This window comes from Procambarus clarkii, chromosome 80, assembly GCF_040958095.1.
Source record: "Procambarus clarkii isolate CNS0578487 chromosome 80, FALCON_Pclarkii_2.0, whole genome shotgun sequence".
NCBI classification, from domain to species: domain Eukaryota; kingdom Metazoa; phylum Arthropoda; class Malacostraca; order Decapoda; family Cambaridae; genus Procambarus; species Procambarus clarkii.
In genome coordinates this window covers 18545432-18568134 of record NC_091229.1, presented here as the reverse complement: position 1 = coordinate 18568134, position 22703 = coordinate 18545432, and the positions used below count along the sequence as shown (strand labels likewise).

The following is a 22703-nucleotide window of genomic DNA, read 5'->3' as shown; positions in this document are numbered from 1 at the left end:
TGTGTACTCTTATTTAGTAAACTGTAAATTATATCTAATAACGTAAATTGAAAGATATTTAGTTATTTGGAGTTAAGATAAAAAATATTGATTAACAACTTACATTATCCAAATTATAAAATAATTTTTCGTGACGTATTTGTTATTATAAGGAAAGATACAAGCCTAATCAATTTTACCTTTATTTATTTATGTATTTATTTATTACAAGAAGGTACATTGGGCTGTGTACCCAAAGCCACTAGCACGCAGTATTTCGGGCAGGTCCTTAATCCTAATTTTCCCCGGAATACGACCCTCCAAATCGTTTAACAACTAGGTTGCCTTGCCTGAAACGCTATGAGTACTAGTGGCTCTAGGTATTGTATGTACTAGCTCTATCTATAAATCAATCAGAATGTTTGTAACTCTGCATCTATGTATGTACTTTTCCTAAATAAAACATTATTCTTATTCTTATTCTTATTCTTATTCTTATTCTTATTCTTATTCTTATTCTTATTATACGTACCCATTTCACTGCTGGGTGAACAGAGGCTACAGTGGATTGGCGCCCAGTCAATCCTCCCCGGCCAGGATACGAACCCAGGCCAAAGCGCTTGCGAAGCGCCGAATGTTTTACCACCGCGCCACGGAGACTGCTTAATCGTTTATGTCTGGCATTTAAATCCCCATTTAGAGCTGTAGGATCAATATGAAAAAAAAACAACTGGAAAGACCATATAATGAAAACTTTGTTTTAAATGCATAGGCATTTAAAACGTAATGGGTAGAATTACCAGTGTACCAAGATACCATGATATTGAAGCCTGTCACATTTGAGAAGAGAGAGGCTCATGTGGCAAAGAGCTTTTAACATATATGACAAGTTTTTTTTATATCTGGGATTATAAAATGCAGAATAGAACAGGGGTGTCATTAGCACAACCAGAGAACACTGTATAAACATGAACGGTTGTTCAACATCCTCCCAGCGAGCATAAGAAATATTGCGGGAACAACCGTGGACATCTTCAAGAGAAAACTAGATAGTTTTCTTCAATAAGTGCCGGATCAACCGGGCTGTGGTGGATATGTGGGCCTACGGGACGCTCCAAGCAACAGCCTAGTGGACCAAACTCTCACAAGTCAAGTCTGGCCTCGGGCCAGGCTTGGGGAGTAGAAGAACTCCCATAACCCAATTAAGCAGGTATAACACTTATAGTTGGGCAAATTATGTCAGGGGTGAGATTATTTGTCAGTAGAAGTCCTCGGTTAGGTTAGATTCGAGCAATTTAATAGATCAGTTTAGTGATGTTGTGAACGCTCGAGAAGATGGGCTGTATAATTATCGGTAGTATATAGTTGGGTTCATTTGGGACTCACAATCAGGAATCCCGGGCGGGACAGAAATGGTTGGGTATGTTTCCTGTTACCTAATACCTCTGTTCACCTAGCAGTAACTAGGTACCCGGAAGTTAGCTAACTGTTGTGGGGTTGCATCCTAAGGGAGGGTCAGTAGTTCGACCTCGGGAGAGTGAACCTCGATATAACCTTAACGTAATATACGCAGGCTGCCTGTCCCCGACAAAATTAATTATATTTGATATTACAACATTCCTAGTATCTATTTCGAATGTTGGGTTTTAATTAAAGTGCTTGAAGAGCTGACTTTTAATCACAGAAAACTACTCTTGTATTTTACAATTTATCAGTGACAAGTTGTAATGCAACTAGTTGTATGTGTAGAGCTAGGTTAATTTTGTAGTGTACACTAGTAATATCTGTGAGTAAATCTGTTGTTTTGTATAAATTACAGGCTGCTGCAGTACGACCTGTTGATATTTCAACAGAGCTATTAGTGCAAGCACAGCGTTTATGTGCCCATAGATCTATAGCTATAAAAATTGATGCCTTTTTGTTTGACTGTTTACATGTATGTCCAAGATTGGAGGTCAGATGCTGGGGCTAGTCACGTTAAGTTTTGTAAGGTGACTCGTAGATGTTAAGGAACTTCCAAAGGTGTATCAGTGCTAGCCATATTTCTCATTCCCCCCTTAAAGAGGGGCCCCTTCCTATGGTGACCTCCACGAAGTCTTAAAATTAGTGTTTTTCACTGTAGTTTTTCAGCTGTTTTCAATAGTACAGATGTTAACATGAAATACGCATATTCTGATGGCAGATTTGCATTCTGGAGGCTCCCAACACTTAAATGTACTTATAATGGAATCAAAGGTGTCAAGTGTTGTTACTTTGAGAAATACTGTATTTCTCAACTTTTTGGATTTTTTACTTTTTTTTTTGCTGATGGAAGTGTATGACACTTGTATTGTATGGTACAGATAAAGGAGAATATCATTACTGATTCATTGCATACAATAGTAATATTCAGTTTTAGGAGGTCGGCAGTACTTCCATACTTACCCAATTTATATATAGATTGTCTGGCGTAGATTCGGCAACACTTACATGTACTGGTCTGTCAACAGCACCAGTCTGTCTCTTAGCAACGCTGCTGATGTTGAGTCTCTCATGACCTTATCGCAGAAGGTCATATTTAGTTACATAATGCTTTCATATTTGGTGGAGAGTTTTAGCTCTTGCCTCATGTTCACGATTTTTTTGTGTGGGGGCTCCAGAAATTATCCTCATGGATTCATTTTCAATTGTTTCTGGTGCCCTTATCCTAATCTCTGTGAAATTTATAAGGTTTAGGGTACGGTAGTCCATTTGGATGAACCTCATGTAGAATATGTTGGCATATTAATATTAATGCCAATCAGTTTACTAGCAAGTGTTTTTAGAGATTTCAGATTTTCTTTGAGCCTAAGATAAATTCACTTACAATTTCGCTTGTCTGGTGAATTATAAGCGAAGCAATACAAATACCCTGGTTGATACCTGGATGATGGGGTTCTGGGAGTTCTTCTACTCCCCAAGCCCGGCCTGCTCGACTTGGGAGAGTTTGGTCCACCAGGCTGTTGCTTGGAGCGGCTCGTAGGCCCACACACCCACCACAGCCCGGTTGGTCCGGTACTCCTTGGAGGAAACAATCTAGTTTTCTCTTGAAGATGTCCACGGTTGTTCCGGCAATATTTCTTATGCTCGCTGGGAGGACGTTGAACAACCGCGGACCTCTGATGTTTATACAGTGTTCTCTGATTGTGCCTATGGCACCTCTGCTCTTCACTGGTTCTATTCTGCATTTTCTTCCATATCGTTCACTCCAGTATGTTGTCATTTTACTGTGTAGATTTGGTACTTGGCCCTCCAGTATCTTCCACGTGTATAATATTTGATATCTCTCTCGTCTTCTCTCTAGTGAGTTAAGGGCCTCCCTCTTGCTGATTAAGGCCCGCCCTTCTTGCTGATTTCAATTTCTTTCAATTTCTTTCTTTATTATGCACCTCATACCCATCCCGAAAACACCCAATGGTGTTTTCTGAGAGCAAATAGGGTCCTAGATTTTTCTGCGGAAACAATAAGGCCCCACTCAGTACTTCTGATTGCAAGTGTGTTAAGGTTAGCTTGTAGCTTGTTTACAATGATTCAGATGTCATCTGCATGCATTCAGTATGATAACTAGAAGAGTTGCCCTCAGTGTGATGACTAAGAATGGGGGGGTGCCCTCAATATGACGACTAGGGTTGGGTAACCTTCAGTATGATGACGTGGAATGCCTTCTGAATAATAACCAGGAGAGCATACTTTCAATATGAGAATCACAGGGGAAGATGAGGGGGTATCTTCGATACAAGGAATGTGTGTGTGTGTGTGTAACTTCTTGTCGAAATGGTGCTACCATGCAAAATGTGCTCTATGGGATACCAACATCCCGAGCCTTGAAAAACATACCAAACTAAGTTTGAAGGGCATACCATAATCTAGAAGTCTTGTTCTAGCTTATGGTATATTAGTGTGAAAGTGTTGCCAGCATTGTAAGAATACTGACACCACTATTGCATGAAGGAGAGACGGGAGCATGGCAGGCATCATTCACATGACCGCCACAAGGTCTCCCAGGAGCCAGAGCAGCAGTACCAGGCACCGGGACGGCCCTCTGAGTGATACAGGGAGCGAAAAACTATATATTGTTGCGAGGTGCAGGTGGCGGGTCCCGCGGCCTTCACCAAAACTTGTAAACAAACGGCAAGAGCGGGAAACTTTTATCTATTTTGCGCCATTCTCTGTTATCTATATATCACCCCACCTTAAAATCTTACTGGAAGATTTCAGAGTCGATCTACCTTTTCTGTTGTCTGTACTTCATTATTAGACAAGACCTTCGTATAGCTGTAACACACAGTCGTGGCCTATCTTGAGGTTATCTTGAGATGATTTCGGGGCTTTAGTGTCCCCGCGGACAGGTCCTCGACCAGGCCTCCACCCCCAGGAAGCAGCCCGTGACAGCTGACAGCTGAATGCCGTGACAGACGGCATTCAGGGTGAAAGAAACTTTGCCCATTTGTTTCTGCCTCGTGCGGGAATCGAACCCGCGCCACAGAATTACGAGTCCTGCGCGCTATCCACCAGGCTACGAGGCCTAGAGTGTGTACTTGCCACATTATCATTACAAACACACAATATAAAATAATATCAAAGAGCAATAGATCTAGATCTAATTAAGGAACTGGCTGCCTGCTGAAGTTGCTTAATCCGCTGAAACTTCTTAAGCCAATGATGTCGTTGAGGCCTTTGCAATCGATGAAGTTACATGTTGTAGTTGCCGAAACAGCTGAAGTTGTTGAATCTATAGAATTCACTGAAGCTGTTGAAACCGCTGAGTTCACGGAATAGTTAAAATCACTAAAGTCAATGAAGCTGATGAAGTCGCTAAGGCTGCTGAAAAAGATGAGGCTGCTGAACAAGTAGCTGAAGCAGTAGAAGACCTGAAGCTGTTGAAGTAGCTGAGACCCTTGATGCTGCTAAAGCAACTGCCGACACTAGATATACTGAAGGCAATTTGCCCACATTTTTAATTAAACCGCAAAAACTCGAGCAAGAGCCCGTCCTCAGAGCAATTCCATTACCTTGAGCGACAAGCTGTCCTGTCAAACCACCTGGATAGTTATCTAGATATTTGTGATGATCTAATTGCATATTACGGTTCAAGATATAGTCTACTTGTAAACTGGCAAGTGAACCTTTGTTCCAAACAGAGATAAGTCTCAAGTTATAACTTTATTGTATTATAAATCGTTGGTTTAAAATATAATGTATATGCTGAAAACGTTTTCTTTGAAACGGTCTGAAAAATTTAGTTTTCTGTAAATAAAATTCAAGGGTACACTTAAGTCTTTTCCGAGTTTCATATTTTTTTTATATTTCACATTTTGGGCCATATTACATCGTAGTAATGTAATCAAACGCAATGAAGCCTAACCTAATCTAACCTAACCAAACCTTAATCTAACTTAACCATGGAGAGAGAGAGAGGAAATAATAGCACTAATTTTTAAGTAGCCGTTCGAAATCTATTTATTACCGTGTACGGTTTTCCTCCCTGAGGACAGGTTACGTACAAGTCTTGTTCTTGTATTGTCTTGTCCTTGTTCAAGTCTTGTTCTTGTGCGTTCAAGCACGCACCGTTGGCTTGGTGCGTGCACCGAGGTCACCTGATATGGTGGCCACCATATGTGAATTAAGTGAATAGTGATAAGGAAATCATACCATTTTTGTTTACGTAATGCTGTTATCTTCATTTAATCCTATTTGTCTACGCATCAAGCAGACATGAAAAACAATGCTGTCTGTTATGACAGTTATACAAGATAATGTGTAATTCTAGCACTTGGCAATATAAGGAGCTTTAGTTCTAAGCGCATTCTTGTCACCGTCAGCAGATTCAAACACAAAGACTAACAAACATGTTAATTCCATTGTATTTAACTAACCCAACAAGAAATTGATGACAGGGAAAAGTGCACTGTAAAATGTTAATGACATTACATAAATTGTGAGCAGCTTTATCAGTTATCTAATTAACATCCCAGGAATGATATGATGCCAGGCACATGACTAGGCTAGAGCTCCGTCTGTCTCGGGTTATGGAGGCTACGGGCTTTTCCCCCCTTGTGATGTTGCTTACATCGCGCTAAATACCTAAATATATTGAGGAATGTCTGGTTAGACAAACACATACACAAGGAAATAACAATAACGTGATATATTGGAAGAGGATCGAACCCGTGTCCTTTTACATTTTATCATTGGTTACGGAAGTTATGGAAGGTGAAGTTAGTTACTTAACCATGATATGTTTAGAGATAACGTCATGGAAGATGAAAATATAGCCCACATGCAGGAAAATCTATACACAATAAGATTGAAAATTTAATTCTGGGAGCAATTAGAGTCGAAACACAATTCAGCAAGTACCAGACACCCCTGCACCCCACCCACACACCAGAATTTTATCAATATTGTTCCCTAAAAGATAAACTTTGAGTTGCCGCCGTAGCATGAGTGGGAGAATGGATAAAGGGGAGAGAAACAGCGACGAACGGCTCAGTGAACTGCATCTCATCTGACATGGTTGAAGGTATAATTAATGTATTCGTGAGGCATATGTGCTACAACTTTACAGCCAAGGAAAGTCTTATACCCAGACTAATAAGGTTCTACCATGGAGGTAATTTCTTGGCTAGGCTAATCTTCCCGAAGCCTTATATCGACTATAAGAGTCAGGGTTATGAATAGCAATGGGTATGATTGTCCCCCACTTTTTTTTAAAGCATAGAGGGTCCAGCCAGGAATAAAGATCTATGAACATTGCCAGCCAATCATATGTCAGACAATCTCGAGTCCAGCCAGGAGACCCTAATGGTGGCATTACCAAGTACTAGGTTTTGGCATTTGTTTGACAATGCGCAAACAGCGAGAGATGCACAAACTTCCCTCCCACATCAAAGAACATATATAATCTCTACACACAGTCAGATCATCATCAAAGATATCCTGACAAACAACACTAAAATAATTGACAGGTAGAACGACAATAGAAGATTGGAGCCGTTATATGTTGGTTGACATACATTGAAGATGTTACGTGTTGGAAATATTATAAGTTGAAGATGTTATACGCTGGAAATATTATACGTTGTAGGTGTTATGCATTGGAATTGTTATACGTTGGATATGTTATACGTTGGAGATGTTGTACAGTGGAAATATATTATGTATTAGAAATGTTATGCATTAGTAATGAGAATATAAGTAGGATCCAGGAGGATTCAAACCTATGCTCTGGGTATTCCCATGCAGACGCCTTAGACCACTGCACCACGACATGGTAAAAACACTGGAACCTGGGATTCAACTGAATCCTCTATTTATTTATTTACAAGAATGTACATTGGGGGGTTAACAGAGAACATAGAAATTAAGTTGATTTTACATTCTTGTAAAGCCACTAGTATGCATAGCGTTTCGGGCAAGAAACGTCTCTAGGGTTTCTGAGGCTTCCACTGAAGCCTATCCAGGGTTTCACACAATGCTCCTCCACCCCATGCGCTCTTACTTGTAGTCCAAGCATTCTATCTCCCGTCTTTCTCGTCAAATGCACAAAGAAATCACATTGTTATGCATTGAAGGTGTTATGCACGAGAGATATTATACGTTGGAGATACCAGTATTATACGTTGGAAATGTTATGCACTGGAGATGTTATGCATTGGATATGTTATGCGCTGGATATGTTATGTGTTGCAGATATAATGCGTTGAAGACATTGGTACAAGACGTTGAATACATTGAAGATGTATTTGACATTGTTGCATTGGAGATGCTAGGTGTTAGAGATATGCGTTGAAGATATTGTGTATTTGCGATGTTATACGTTAGATTGATGTTATATTAGAATATATTGATGTTATATTCCTTTGTATATCAATAAAATTCGTTGTGGGATAAAATGTTGTTTATCTTCACTTGTGAAACAAAAGATATCAGTCGTTTGTTATTACTAGACTTGTATCGTGTGAACTGGCACCTGTTCCCCTCCGACACTCCCACCTCACACTCCTCTATTTTCTAGTGGTTTTGTCTAATTATAAGCATTGGTTCGTAGGATATTGTGAAACATGATGTTTGGTCATATTTCACTTGTACCTACTCATTCTTTTACATTTACCCAGCACTTTTAGCTTAGTTTACAAACGATATCGTCGTGAGGAGAGTAGAAATAGCCTAAGGTACTCTATCCCTTTGAGATGTATTTGATTGTCTCCATAAACGGACTTGAGTTTGGTATCGTCTTCCTTTATTGAAAAAAGGGGGAGGCAACATCATTAAGCTCAATAAGACACAATTATGTAGGACAAAAAAACAGGAGATGATGTTGTTGTTGTTATAGATTCAGCTACTCGGAACAAGTTCCAAGTAGCACGGGCTATGGTGAGCCCGTAGTGGACTTACCTGACACAGGAGCGGTGCTGAGATGATTTTTCACCTAGGGTTATTAAACCCGTGGAACCGTGCATGTTGCCGAAGCTGTAAATGTCAAAACATCACTTCAATTCAAAATCTAGCTGGAAAAAAATCCTTGGAAACCATTGGGAAACCTCTGGCAAGCACCTGGCTTCCTGTCCCCATCGAGGCCACTAGAGAACTGCATGGCGGCCCTCCGACAAAATGTTAGTAAAATCTGATCGACATAGTGCCTATATTACCCTGTCGATCAGGGTAATTAGATCACCCTGGGCCTCTGGCCGGGTTATCTAATAATACAGAGCCATAATACTGGCCACTAGGGCGGTGTTCGATCACCATTCGTATATATTATTGCTTCTGATGTCGCTGAACATGTCCCATAGACGCCCAACCAGAAATCTGAAAATAAAAGAAGTGACGACGTTTCGGTCCGTCCTGAACCCTTAACAAATAGTGTAATGAAGAAGTGGATTGATTGATGAAAATTAAGCTACCCACGAGGTGACACGGGCATGAATAGCCCGTAAGAAGGAGTGGAGAAGAGATATTCAATATAAGGCAAGAAGGTGGAAGGAGAAAAGGGAAGAATGTAAAGAATGGAGCCCGTCCTCAGACCATATTCACTGCCATGAAATATCACCCCCACCCTGCAGCCTCTCCAAGACACAAACCAGGGTTTTACACAACTCCCCCATGCACTCGATCCACCTGGATAGTTATCAATATGTGATGGTCTCGTAACATATTATGGCTCCAGTAATAGTCTACATGTAAATTGGTAAGTGAACCTTTGTGCTAAACAGGGATTATTCTCAAATTATAACTTTATTTTATTATAAATCGTTTGTTTAAAATATAAAAAGTATATGCTTTTTTATGTTAAATATTTGGTTTTCTGTAAATAGAGTTCTCCATTTACAAAAACACTCAATTATTTTTCGTGTCCCATATTTCACATTATCACCAATAATACACCATATTAACGTAACCAAAAGTAGTGAAACATAACCTAACCAAACTTTACCCTAAAGTAACCCAAAGTAACCTAAAGTAACCTAAAGTAACCTTAACTCAACCTAACCACGAGTAGAGAGTAAATATCACTAATTATGTAATCGTTTTCAATCCATTTCCGAGAGCGCATTTCCTCCCTGAGGACAGTTTGTGAGAGGATCAACGTCAGAACATTCCTCCCCTGTCGACAAGCCCCTTTGTATACCCTGTTTTCATATATTTTGTTTATAAATGCAACACGGAATAGGGCACGAAACAATGGATACAAATCGGATAAGTTTACATTCAGAAAAATACCTGGGTAAATACTGGTTTTGGAATACCTGGTTGATACCTGGTTGATGGGGTTCTGGGAGTTCTTCTACTCCTCAAGCCCGGCCCGAGGCCAGGCTTGACTTGTGAGAGTTTGGTCCACCAGGCTGTTGCTTGGAGCGGCCCGCAGGCCCACATACCCACCACAGCCCGGTTGGTCCGGCACTCCTTGGAGGAATAAATCTAGTTTCCTCTTGAAAATGTCCACGGTTGTTCCGGCAATATTTCTTTGTTTATAATAGAATAGGGTTGATGTATGGAACAAATTACCGGGTACATAATCGAGGTGGGATCGCTGGACTGTTTCGTGTGAATGAGTTTGGTTGGGTATAAACTGGAGCTCCCTTGCAAGGATCAATGGTAAATAGTAATTATCAGGAGAAAGCACTAAGCCAGTATGACTATATAGCACTTGGAAGTCAACCACTTGGACCATCAGGGATCGAACGCCGACTCCGACACGAAGCAAGGTCGTCGCTCTACCGACTACGCCAGGTAGTTGGGTCACATGGACCATTAGCCCGGCCTTCTGCAGTTTCCTATATTGTAATGATTATCTCGAGTGGCATTTCCTTATCACAGGGAATTCCCGGTGTTTCTCTCGTCCGGGACAAGCGTAGAAGACATCTCACTCTTCCCACCATGAGAGAGAAAACAAGACTTGAACGCCAACAAGATAACAGTGCCATAGACAGAACTAATAAATGAACATCTGACGTGAAGAGCAGAGAGACCATTTACACGGATAACACTCTATGAACATCAGAGGTTCACGTCTTTTATATTTCCATTAACTTATTTATTTCATTACTAGTAGTTTCTGGTCTTAAATATTGCCGGAACAAAAGTGAATGCTTCGAAAAGATGATTGGACAAGTTCCTGTAGGAAGTGCTGAATGGGCCAGGTTGTAATGGCTATGTGGGCCTGCGGGCCGCTGAAAGCAACACTCATATTAAGTTATCACCAGCCAAAGCTAGTGATAACTTAATATGCTCCGGCATACAAAGAGAGTAGAAAAGCTCTTGAATTCGTCATTAATGGGCGTTGGAATGGTCGTCAGTGGGGAGGAAACACCAAAACAATGAGGTACTGTGCTCAATTATCACGTAGGCTAGGATTCATCTAGCATTTCTGTGTTTACTTCGAAGACCTATACATCTTTCTTCAATCATGGCGTCTTAGTTTGAATTTACTAACCATTTTACGCGCTCTGAAACGCTGCGAGGTCGTTCTCAACCCAAGGTTATTATTGATATAGACTACCTCCTAACTCTTCGGAGCTCATAAACTATTTAGTAAATACAAACAATGCGGCCACGATTGAGGAAAGCTGTACAGCTCTTGTAAGTGAACACTTAAAGGCTTAGTGAATCCTGATTTTAAGGGAAGATGGTGGCCGCATCAGCATCCAATAAAGTCGTCAACGGTCACACCGAGAAATACTCATAAAATATTTCGATCTTCCTAACGCAGAACACTCACAAGTAACGAGACAAATGTTAATGTGTGAGGCACCAATTTTCGAAATTCAGAAGCAATTTTGAAAATAATCTCTCGGAGCGCGGCTCCTAAATGTTAGTCCCCCCATTGCTTGTAGTAAAATGAATAATGCACCTTATCGGGAAAAGGCTCAGGCTTCCATAATATGCTTTCATAACACTAAATAAATAAGTCGCAATCATAACTAACGTACAATAACTCTTACTGTTGAGGCTCAGACATCCGCTTGGTTGTTTCTGTGTTTCACAATCTGGGAACACGTTAGGTAGAAGACAACAGAAAGTTTATCAGGAATTTATTTTTCTTGTTATCAGCTGTGGTGGTGAGTGAGCGGCGTGACGTCGACTCCCTGTTTCCCGTCGGAAGGAGAGGGAGATTTAAAAGGAGGTGGCGGAGGGTAGGTTATCAGTACACCATGTGGAGGCTGTCCACTGTGAGGAACCTTCCGTACAGTGTAGCAGCTGGTGGCCGTCCAGTGTGACGAACCTTCTGTACAGTGTAGCAGCTGGTGGCCGTCCAGTGAGGAACCTTCTGTACAGTGTAGCAGCTGGTGGACGTTCAGTGTGTGAGGAACCTTCTGTACAGTGTAGCAGCTGGTGGCCGTCCGGTGTGAGGAACCTTCCGTACAGTGTAGCAGCTGGTGGCCGTCCAGTGTGAGGAACCTTCCGTACAGTGTTAGCAGGCATATGACCCAGCACACCTTCCTCATACACAGACACAGCGCAACTTCCCTGTTCTTGTAGATGCATGACGGAACGCACTTGTTAGCAGACGCAAGAGAACAGCCTCGTCGCACGCAAGGGGACCCAAAATGTTGGAGGTGGGCGAGTAGTGTGGACTTGGGAACCAATATTCCTCTCGGCAATTCCAAGAAAAAAATTATCTTCATACATAAACGTGTCCAGTGCCCGTCTGATGGGTACTGAATTTGAATAATGTATAAATATATAGATATAAATATGATTAATGCTTGTAAACTGCATACGTCTTAGAAGAACGACGACAGCAAGAACACGACACAAGAGTTATCTTCACGACTCTCAGCAGGCAGCAACTAAAACTCTTCCAAGCAAGCACCAGTAGCAACGGTCCAAGTCAACCACACCCACATTAGTCAGTTTACAACTGTCGTCACCCACGACAAATTCATAATGGGATGGCAAACGACCTCTCTCCCTTCCCTAGTTACAGGTAAGTCTAACTAAAAGCCTGAGAGACTCCTCGCAGTAGCTATCAGTCATAAATCTAAATTTGCTCATTAGGCTTTTTCAGTGTTTTCGCGGTAATTGATGCAACAGAGAATTAGGCTTTAGCCTACGGTATTATTTTAAGATCAACACTAGCTACATACACCCTTGTATTCTGATTTGAGCAGCCCGTCCTCCAAACAAAGATCCAAAAGTAATTCCATGCACCCGCCAAACCCCCTGTTTATGAATGAAAAGCGGTTTACACACGACTCACAACTGCTGACGTTCGAACATATCCGGAACAAGTGCTTCACTGACGAATTTTGTTCGAATCACAAAGCTATAAATGCTTCACCCACGTATTACAAATACAAATAATCGCCAACAGAACCTAAACACCTGACCTAACCTAACCTATGCCTATATATGCACAATATGCTAATATATTATAATATTAATTTATACTTGAGAAAATTCCCGTTTTGAATGAACAGCATGTTAAAATTTATGAATGCGTCTGTGGGGTTGACCGCTGGATGTAATGGACTTGAGTCGAGGACGGGTTGGATTTGAGTGTCTGAAATTTTGATGAATAGTTATCCCTTAAATTTATGTTTTCCTTTATGATTAATGTAAGAAATGAGATTTAAACAGGGATAAATGAAGGAAAAAACAATTATGGTATCGAACCTATTTTCGACATATTCGCATGTGCCAAGGTGCCAAAATTCTTGTAATGATTTTTTACGTAGAAGGGGTACCACCTCTGGTGCAAGTGTAGGGACCCATAGCCTCGGAGAAGAAAATAAAGAGTACTCAGAGAAGACCTTGTGGATCCTCGCTGAACACTTTGATATTTTCTTCTCCTACCACCCCTATTCTTTTGGTATGTGTGTATATTTATCTAACAAAAAAAAAAAAAAAAAAAAACTTTATTTGAAAATGTCATTACACAAAAAAAGTTACAATATTGATTACATGCAGGGTGCAAGGCTGCTTGTCACAAGTTGTACAGCTCTTCCAGCTCCTCAGATGGCGGGCAGGAACCATGGATGCAGTGAGCATTTCCTCTCTGGATTGCCACACTAAGGCGCTGAAAAAGAAAACTGGCAGCTCTTTTACGTATATATATATATATATATATATATATATATATATATATATATATATATATATATATATATATATATATATATATATATATATATATATTTGAGACTCCCCTAGATGGAACTACTGACACTTCCCCCAGGAACCTCACAACAGTTGACTAACTCCTAAGTACCTATTTACTGCTAGGCGAAGCCATTTCATCGTAAGCCATTTGGTGAAAGGAAATGTGCACAATCATTTCTGTCCGGCTCGAGAGTCGAACCCGGGATTCCCGATTGGCAGTCGAAAACGAATCCAAATGTACTACGAGACCCTGTTTAGAATGAGGATCTCGGTGATAACGAGAAGTCACAACACTATGACTCTTGAATAAATCCACAATCCTCATAATGTGGATTGTAAGCTATGCGCGGGATGTTTCCAGACGCGCTCAATAGTCAACTGTACCAAGATACAGTACCACGACAACTGTACCATGATACAGTACCACGACAACTGTACCATGATACAGTGCCATGACAACTGTACCATGACTCTTACTGGCAGTGAGAGACCACTGCAAATGTTGCTAGTTGCAAGAGACCAATACTTAGCCTTGCTGGCAATCAGAGATCATGCAGCATCTTGTTACATAGTCGTAATAGCATGGTGCTTTCTCCTGATGATTCCTTTCTCTTCCAGTGGTAAGTGGCCACCCAAAGACAGTAATTTGCTGTCTTACTGACAGCAAATATTGCTGTCAGTAAGAGTTTTCACAGAATCTGAGAAATAAATAAACTACATACGCTGGACAGGTGCTAGACTTGAAGGATTGAATGCCAGGATTCCTGTCTTATAATTCATTTAAAAGTAATGTGGGGTTCGAACTGGAATACAAGATGACATATTCCCTAACGCTGCCGCTGCTCGACGAGGAAATATAAGGGTTGGATCCTATGAATCGACTTACTTTACCTAGTATTGCGAAGCCTCTAGCCAACGGGCATCACAATTCTTGTTTCTACGTAGACACCTCTCTCTCACGTCCTCGAGCTGTGTATGTATGTGTATAAAGTATAAAGCTGATCAAAATTACATTTCACCATTATAAATTCACATTAATGCATTCATAAATCTGTGTATCTATGTATTTACGTATGTAGCTTAGCCTAACATTTTAAAAGCACTACGATCACCTTCTGTGGTTATCTAATAAATCTCTGAACTGTATGTTTGACAAATCTCTCACCCTGTCCATGGAGGACAGAAGAAAATGTATATATATGCTGGTTAGCATTGTAAATGTGTGGCCACGTCTGTGGTAGAAAATAATAATAATAATAATAATAAAAACGTCCTCGAGCGCAGTGACCTGAACAGTCGACACACAACCGAATGCTTCTGGGTTCGATTCCCTGACAGGACGACGTTTGGTCACGCCTCCTTGCACCTGATGCCTTGTTAACCCAGCACTAAAATATGCACATGGGAGTTAGGCAACTGTTGTGAGTTGCATCCAGGAGAGAGACATTCGTTGGACTGGGGGGTAGAAATAGCCTAAGCTACTCTATCCCTTTGAAATGTATTTCTTTCTTGTCTCAATAAACATATTTGAACTTGAATTCGTTGGCCTAAGGGTACCTCGATAAGCCTAACAAATCACTGTTTATCAAAGTGTTTCGCAGCTAGAAAGTCATTTTCTCGACTATGTTCCAGAGAGCAGTCAAAATGACTATTTCAATTACAGGACACCAAGAATCATTCCGCTTTCCATTTTTGGCAGGGATGGTGGGCGTGTGGGCGGCGATGGGCGTGTGGGTGGCGGTGGTGGGCGGCGTGTTGGGCGCAGAAGGAAGAGACATGAGAAGTAACCTTTGTGTCAAACCCAAAATGGATTGTGGTGAGTTAAGAGTCTCTCAAAATAGTTGAGTGTGTGCGTGAGTGTGTTGATGGGCGTCTCCTCTATACTGCACGAGGATGGGTCAAATAAACACAACAAAACCTAGTTGGGACATTATTCATTGATACCTCAGCTATTCCGCTGTTGAATAATAAACATATCTATCAATGTCCGAATAAAATTTTGTTATACATAATTTACATCTTGTGTCAACAATAGACCAAATAAAGTCAATAATAATCATTAGGTAAAGTGAATAATAAATAAACGAACATATTAATTAAAAATGCCTAGGCATCCATTTGTGGTTAATAAGGTGTATTTATTTTATTTGTTGTATATAATTGCGTGAACCTGACTTGGATGGATGGCCCGGTCCACCAGACCCAGACCTGCCTCGCTATCCTGCCCAGGACAAGATCACCGATGGTCAGATTGCAGAGCCAGGTATGTCAGTGCTGTAGCCAGGTCTCGCACCCTCACACGTCAGAGGTTCGAGCCTCTCACAGCCCAGATGAATAGAACATAGTGTTACATTCTGTAACTTTAAAGGAGGATGTCTGTCCGTCCGGGGTTGTGGGGCAGACGCTAGTGGCTAGCGTCACTCGACTTTCCAAGATGACACATGGGGGTATGGGGGTGTAATAGGCCAGTTGGGGTTGTCCCAATGCCAAACTTTAAAACAAAACAAAAACATATCGGCGTCTATAGTGACCTCCCTTGCCATTTTCAACAAGTCAAGTTTGAAATAGAGGTTGTGCTTTAAGAACAATTGTTTAGCAGTTTTCCTGTGCTTTGAAATATTAAATATTTCAAAAAATATTAAGAGAGAGAGAGAGAGAGAGAGAGAGAGAGAGAGAGAGAGAGAGAGAGAGAGAGAGAGAGAGAGAGAGAGAGAGAGAGAGAGAGAGAGAGAGAGAGAGAGAGAGAGATTAGAAGAGAGATTGGTAAGGGGGGAAAGGGGAGGAGGAGAACGGTTAAAAGGGGAAGAGAATGGGGGAATAGGATTACGGGCTCACCATAGCCCGTGCTACATGGACATTTCGTTCTGAGTAGCTAAATCTAAAACAACAACAACAGGGGGATAGGAGAAGAGAGAGAGGAGAGTAGAAGAGAGAGGGGGGAGGGAGGGAGAGAGACTCTGGCACAGCCGGAACCTCATCTGGTATAGTTCCTGTTGATGGGAAAAGGGAATGGTGCCCAACCACCATTTGGGTAGAGCGGTAGAGCGACGGTCTCGCTTCCTGCAGGTCGGCGTTTAATCCCCGACCGTCCCCGAAGTGCTTGGACACCATTCCTTACCCCCGTCCCAACTCAAATAAGTATCCTGATCTCTTCCCAGTGCTATATAGTCGTAATGGCTTGGCGCTTTCTCCTTATAGTTCTCTTCCTGTTGTCAAGGAAAGGAAGTCTTTACTTAGGCTTACCAAGGTTCCCCCCCCCCTATCCTGGGTCAACTGCTGAGATTTCCCAAATTCCCCAAGATGCAACCCACAACAACTTCCTAACTCCTGGGTGCCTATTGAACTGCTAGGTGAAGAGGTACACCAGGTGAAAGGAAACGTGCCTAACCATTTCTGTTCTGAGTTGCGAGTCGATGACGTGGATAAATAATAATATGATTGGTAGCTAACTAATAGAGTCTGACATTCTGCACAATTTCAAATGTCCTGCACATTTAAGTGCAGTAGATCAGGCTCATTTCCGTGTCTGATCTACTTGAAGAGACACATTTCCGTGTCTGATCTACTTGAAGGGGCACATTTCCGTGTCTGATCTACTTGAAGGGACACATTTCCGTGTCTGATCTACTTGAAGGGACACATTTCCGTGTCTGATCTCCTTGAAGGGACACATTTCCGTGTCTGATCTCCTTGAAGGGACACATTTCCGTGTCTGATCTCCTTGAAGGGACACATTTCCGTGTCTGATCTACTTGAAGGGACACATTTCCGTGTCTGATCTACTTGAAGGGACACATTTCCGTGTCTGATCTACTTGAAGGGACACATTTCCGTGTCTGATCTACTTGAAGGGACACATTTCCGTGTCTGATCTCCTTGAAGGGACACATTTCCGTGTCTGATCTCCTTGAAGGGACACATTTCCGCGTCTGATCTCCTTGAAGGGACACATTTCCGTGTCTGATCTCCTTGAAGGGACACATTTCCGCGTCTGATCTCCTTGAAGGGACACATTTCCGTGTCTGATCTCCTTGAAGGGACACATTTCCGTGTCTGATCTCCTTGAAGGGACACATTTCCGCGTCTGATCTCCTTGAAGGGACACATTTCCGTGTCTGATCTCCTTGAAGGGACACATTTCCGTGTCTGATCTACTTGAAGGGACACATTTCCGTGTCTGATCTCCTTGAAGGTACACATGTCACAGACAATAGACGAGTAGAGAGAACAGAACCAATGTCTTCTCTTACCGCTACAGCAGACTTTCTTCCCCCCTGGCAGGATCGACGCCGTGGCTCGTCTCCCTGCAGGATGCTCAGTACCTGAAGCCTGCGCACTTCTGCGGCGGCACGCTCCTCTCTCACCTCTGGGTCCTCACCACCGCCTCCTGCGTCTCGGGATACAGGGACTCGTCTGACTTCCTACAGGTCACAACATATACCTCATTAGTACCGTGTTGAAATTGAAATAAGTTTATTGATGTAAAATACACACAAAGGGATGAGGTAGCTCAAGCTATTCTCACCCCGTTCAGTACATCGTGTTAATACATACATATACACACATCACAAACAATAAACATATTACCAAACATTGAGAGATAAACATCTACATTTCCTCCTTTACACAAGTATACCGTGTCTGAGAGCCTTCTATTCGTCTGTATGAATGGCTTGTTATCTGATTCCATCAACATATAAAAGAAGCCCATATTCTGTTTTATTATTGAGAATGCTTTTACTCTTTGGTTAGCTTTGTGAGACCCCCTTCCCAAGTGTCATATTGTTATACTGGCTTAGCATTTTCTTCCTTGCGGTACCAGGTTGTGGTCGGGGAGTACGATATGAGTGTGCAGGAAGGGTGGGAACGGACACGCAATGTTTGGAAGGTCGAGGTACATCCAAGGTACGACGAATACACCCATGACTTCGATGTCGCCCTCGTCGAGATGCTGTTCCCAGTCGGCTTCAACGAGAGAATCAGACCGCTGCCGCTACCCAACAGGAAGCGCACCTGCCAACATAACATATCCTTCTACAGACATTCTCACGTAAATGGTGAGCAGATGTGTGCTATGGAAACACTGGATTTTATACGTCACTTTCTACGCTATGTACTTAACTTTGTATAATAACTCTTTTTATGGCTAACATTAAAATTATTTTAAATGTATTTCGTTCCACCAGCTGGCTTATATTTCATCGCCGGATGGGGAAAACGAGGGGAAACAGGCGATATTTCCAACGTAATACTGGACGCTTACACTCCGATAGTGCCCTACGAGGACTGTATCAACGCCTACCCGAACCAGATCACTGACTCCATGTTGTGCGCTGGCAACGTTACATCCGGGGGACTCCAGCCATGCCACGTGTGTAGTCGTGTTGTAGTATGTTGTGTAGCCTAGTGCAGTAATAGATATGCTGTGTAGCCTTGTGCAGTAATAGATATGTTGTGTAGCCTTGTTCAGTAATAGATATGTTGTGTAGCCTTGTGCAGTAATAGATATGTTGTGTAGCCTTGTGCAGTAATAAGTATGTTGTGTAGCCTTGTGCAGTAATAGGTATGTTGTGTAGCCTTGTGCAGTAATAGATATGTTGTGTAGCCTTGTGCAGTAGTAGGTATGTTGTGCATTCATTTAGTATTTCATTAACAAACAAATTGATTGTATTATAAATTCTGGTGCGGTATGACATAACTAGACAACAAATAACAAAATTAAATACTTTTGGATTTTCTCGTTTTATATGTATATCCCGTGTTCACTGAAGGAGCCAGCCAATGAGACACTCTTGCAAACTCTAAACCGCGACCAACTTCTCCAAGCGACTGTAAACAGACCAAATGGGATAACCTCATTGTGGAGAACATCGCCTCGGGAATGCTGGAGGCAGCTTCTGGGAAGGATAAAGCAAGGTTCCTAGCTGTGATAGCTCCCCATGCCGGGGACTTCCTGTTGGCTATCCCTAATTCCGCCTTGGGTACCCGCCTGGACCAATAGGCCAATAGGCTTTCTGCAGTTACCTTTATTCTTATGTTCTTATTATAATGGTTTGGGTTTCTGATGCCGAAACGATCCCATAATGTAGATCAGCAACTGATGCATGCCGTCGCTGATCTGTCAGCCCCGTAGCATACTCCTACTGTCAGTTTGCTACCATTTTGAGGTAGAATGTTGCACGATAAAGAGGATCCCATGACATTCAATTCCTCCTTGGTGGTTGCATTCAGGTCCTCTTTTTTATACAGCTTTACCCCACCTTCTCTTGTTATTGTCCTTTCTGAATGGTGGATAGTATCGTGTAATGGATGAAACTCCTTTTCTATAGAATGGATGGGAAGATCTAATCTGACAAGACCTATAGCCTAGCAATTCACATACCGTATTTGTATCCTAGCAAAAGTGAATGTTAATACCCTAATTGAACTAATACATGCTCCAGGAAGACATAATATTTGCAGACGACGAGTCACAATAACGTGGCTGAAAAATGTTGACCAGACCACACACTAGAAAGTGAAGGGACGACGATGTTTCGGTCCGTCCTGGACCATTCTCAAGTCACAATCGACTTGAGAATGGTCCAGGACGAACCGAAACGTCGTCGTCCCTTCACTTTCTAGTGTGTCGTCTCGTCAACAAATATAATATTAGTCTAATAACTATATAATTTAATATGGTGTCGGCATTTATGTTTTTTCCTGATCAATGTGCTCGAATAACATTTTTATTTATATATTCATGTATGCAAGAAATGAGTTTTAATAGTGATTGTGATAATTACGTTGGTTATTGTGCGTGTTATCCCTATTCTTGGTCTTCTTTGCAGAGTGCTATATTTCCTATTCTTTAATTCATGCCTATGGCAAGTTATCGGCACGGTTACTTGAGACTAGTTGCCTTGCTTACAGGGGGACTGGGGAGGCGCCCTGGTGAGCAAAGACGGCATCGTGGTGGGCCTGGCGTCCTGGAGCTCCGGCTGCGGCAGGCCAGGCTACCCCGGAGTGTACACTGACGTTACCGCCGTCGTCGACTGGATCTGTGGTGTCATCACCTTTTGGGATTGATTGATTGATGAAGATTAAGCCACCCCAAGAGGTGGCACGGGCATGAATAGACCGTAAACCTTTTTTTTGGAGGACGACAGGCTATACACCCTCAAGATGGCTCATCGCCGCTCGACGTCTGAGACACCGCCAGAACCTGAGATCCAGATGGCGATGGACAAGGAAACATATGGATATCGCTGGACCTGATGATAATATATTTACCTATTTTATACCGCTATGTAACGTCTCGAGACTGTGTTATGTTGGCATGACAACATACGCTCATATTTTATTTATAAACCTTGTGACCATGGTGAGGGAAGTTATTGGGGTCCTACAATGGTGTTTATGAGAAAAAAAATCGAATTAAAAATATTCTCTGAGCCGTGTTTTACTACATATTTATATAACGGTGACCCTATTTTTAACGTTATAGTTCAATATTAAATACTAGCACAGGTAGGGTGAAAATACTAGCCTGGGTGAAAAACATGGCAGCCCCTTGTACCAGAACACTACAGTATTTACCTCAGGGCAACCATCTCTCTAGCGGCCTTGACTGGGACAAGATGCCGGCACCTTGTCAAATGTCCCCTCCCCCCTCATTGTTCCTGAGGATTTTTTTAAAACTGGATTTTGGATCTGATAGGATACAGATTTCGTTCCAGACCCTAAATATCATAAATTTATCTAAATTAACCTGAGGGGTCATTACTTCGGCAAAAGCTCCACCCTATTATTCCTGAGGATTTTTCCAGTTGGATTTCAAGCTGAAGTATTTATTTTCTTGGCATTTACCACTCTGAAGGATAGGCGTCAGGGCTTAGCGCGGCACCTATGAGCCCTCAGACATGGCCTATAGCTGCTGTAGCGAGTACAAACAATATACTCACTACATAACTGTTATGTAATGAGTATATTGTTTGTACTCGCTACACTGCCTTTGACACCCTCCCTTTCCCTCTAGTAATAAAGAACCGCATGGAATGTTTAATGTTTGTTATAGTGTAATATTACTCATGCAAATGCAAGCATATGTATAGGTTAATCGCAACAACAGAAGAAGTTGCAGACCTGCATCAAGTTATGAAAGTTGCAATGGTGCTCAAGCATCCATAATCAGAGATGTAACTCATAATACCAAAGAACTGTTGAGTGTATCACAAGCAGAATATATAGGATTGTAGACTTCATAGAGGATTCCTTTATCATGCAATTTGATAATATGCAAATATCACTAATCATTTATGATACTAACTGTAAAGGTAATTATATAAGGTGCAAATGACTGTAATTAATGATGTAAAAATTTCCTCCCAAGTCTGTAATCCTTTTTGCGCAATCGCTCACAGGATGAGTACAGGGTGCACAATAACGTAGCCTTAATTTGTGTTTACCTGAAGGCCGCTATCGAGAATCTATAAGAAGCTAGACCATCGTTGTACTGCCCAGTCTAAGGTAAGGTAAGGTAATTATCATGAGAAAGCGCTCAGCCACTACGACTACATAACACTTGGAATGGGGGTGAGGATAATGATTTGGGATGGGACCGGGGGGGGGGAGGAATGGTGCCCAACCACTTGGACGGTCGGGGATTGAACGCCGACGTGCAAGAGTGGAGGCCGTCGCTCTATCGTTCAGTCCAAGTGATTGGAAAAAAAAAGTGAGTACCTTTCACAAGGCGCTGGCTGCCTGTTCCCGTCTAGACCAGTCTGGCGGCCGTTAGGTAATTACCGTGTTGTTGATTTAGGGGCGAACACGATCGTGGGATTGGATGCGTCCTTAATTAGTGTTTTGTCTTTGCAAGAATATAAGAATACCAATGATATGTACTCTAACAAATGCAATGCACTTCTTAAATAAATAAATACACATAGTCTGCCCGAAACGCTTTGCGTAATAGTGGCTTTAGGCATTGTATGTACTAGCTCTATCTATAAAGTCAACAAACTTTGTAAAATCTCTTTATGTATGTACCTTACCTAAATAAAAATTATTATTATTATTATTATTATACACAAGAATATATCAATGACGTCAGTACACTTCAT

The 22703-nt window shown here is 41.7% G+C and overlaps 1 protein-coding gene across 1 annotated transcript; it reads left to right on the top strand.

The window, feature by feature from the left end:
* Window positions 1-11659: 11659 nt before the first annotated feature.
* LOC123746362 (trypsin-1) lies at window positions 11660-21035 on the top strand. Its single transcript, XM_045727840.2, has 7 exons — window positions 11660-12427; window positions 15302-15418; window positions 15803-15865; window positions 17884-18029; window positions 18425-18659; window positions 18789-18973; window positions 20515-21035. Exons 1-7 carry the CDS (start codon window positions 12388-12390, stop codon window positions 20668-20670), a joined length of 942 nt encoding a protein of 313 aa, XP_045583796.1. The 5' UTR covers window positions 11660-12387; the 3' UTR covers window positions 20671-21035.
* Window positions 21036-22703: the final 1668 nt, after the last annotated feature.

What these genes read in the sequence shown, in the direction of transcription:
- LOC123746362 (XM_045727840.2), top strand. Translation starts at nt 12,388, where the DNA reads ATGGGATGGCAAACGACCTCTCTCCCTTCCCTAGTTACAG. An exon ending in TCTCCCTTCCCTAGTTACAG is followed by an intron (nt 12,428 to 15,301) that starts GTAAGTCTAACT and finishes CATTTTTGGCAG; the next exon opens with GGATGGTGGGCGTGTGGGCG. An exon ending in GGGGACTCCAGCCATGCCAC is followed by an intron (nt 18,974 to 20,514) that starts GTGTGTAGTCGT and finishes CCTTGCTTACAG; the next exon opens with GGGGACTGGGGAGGCGCCCT.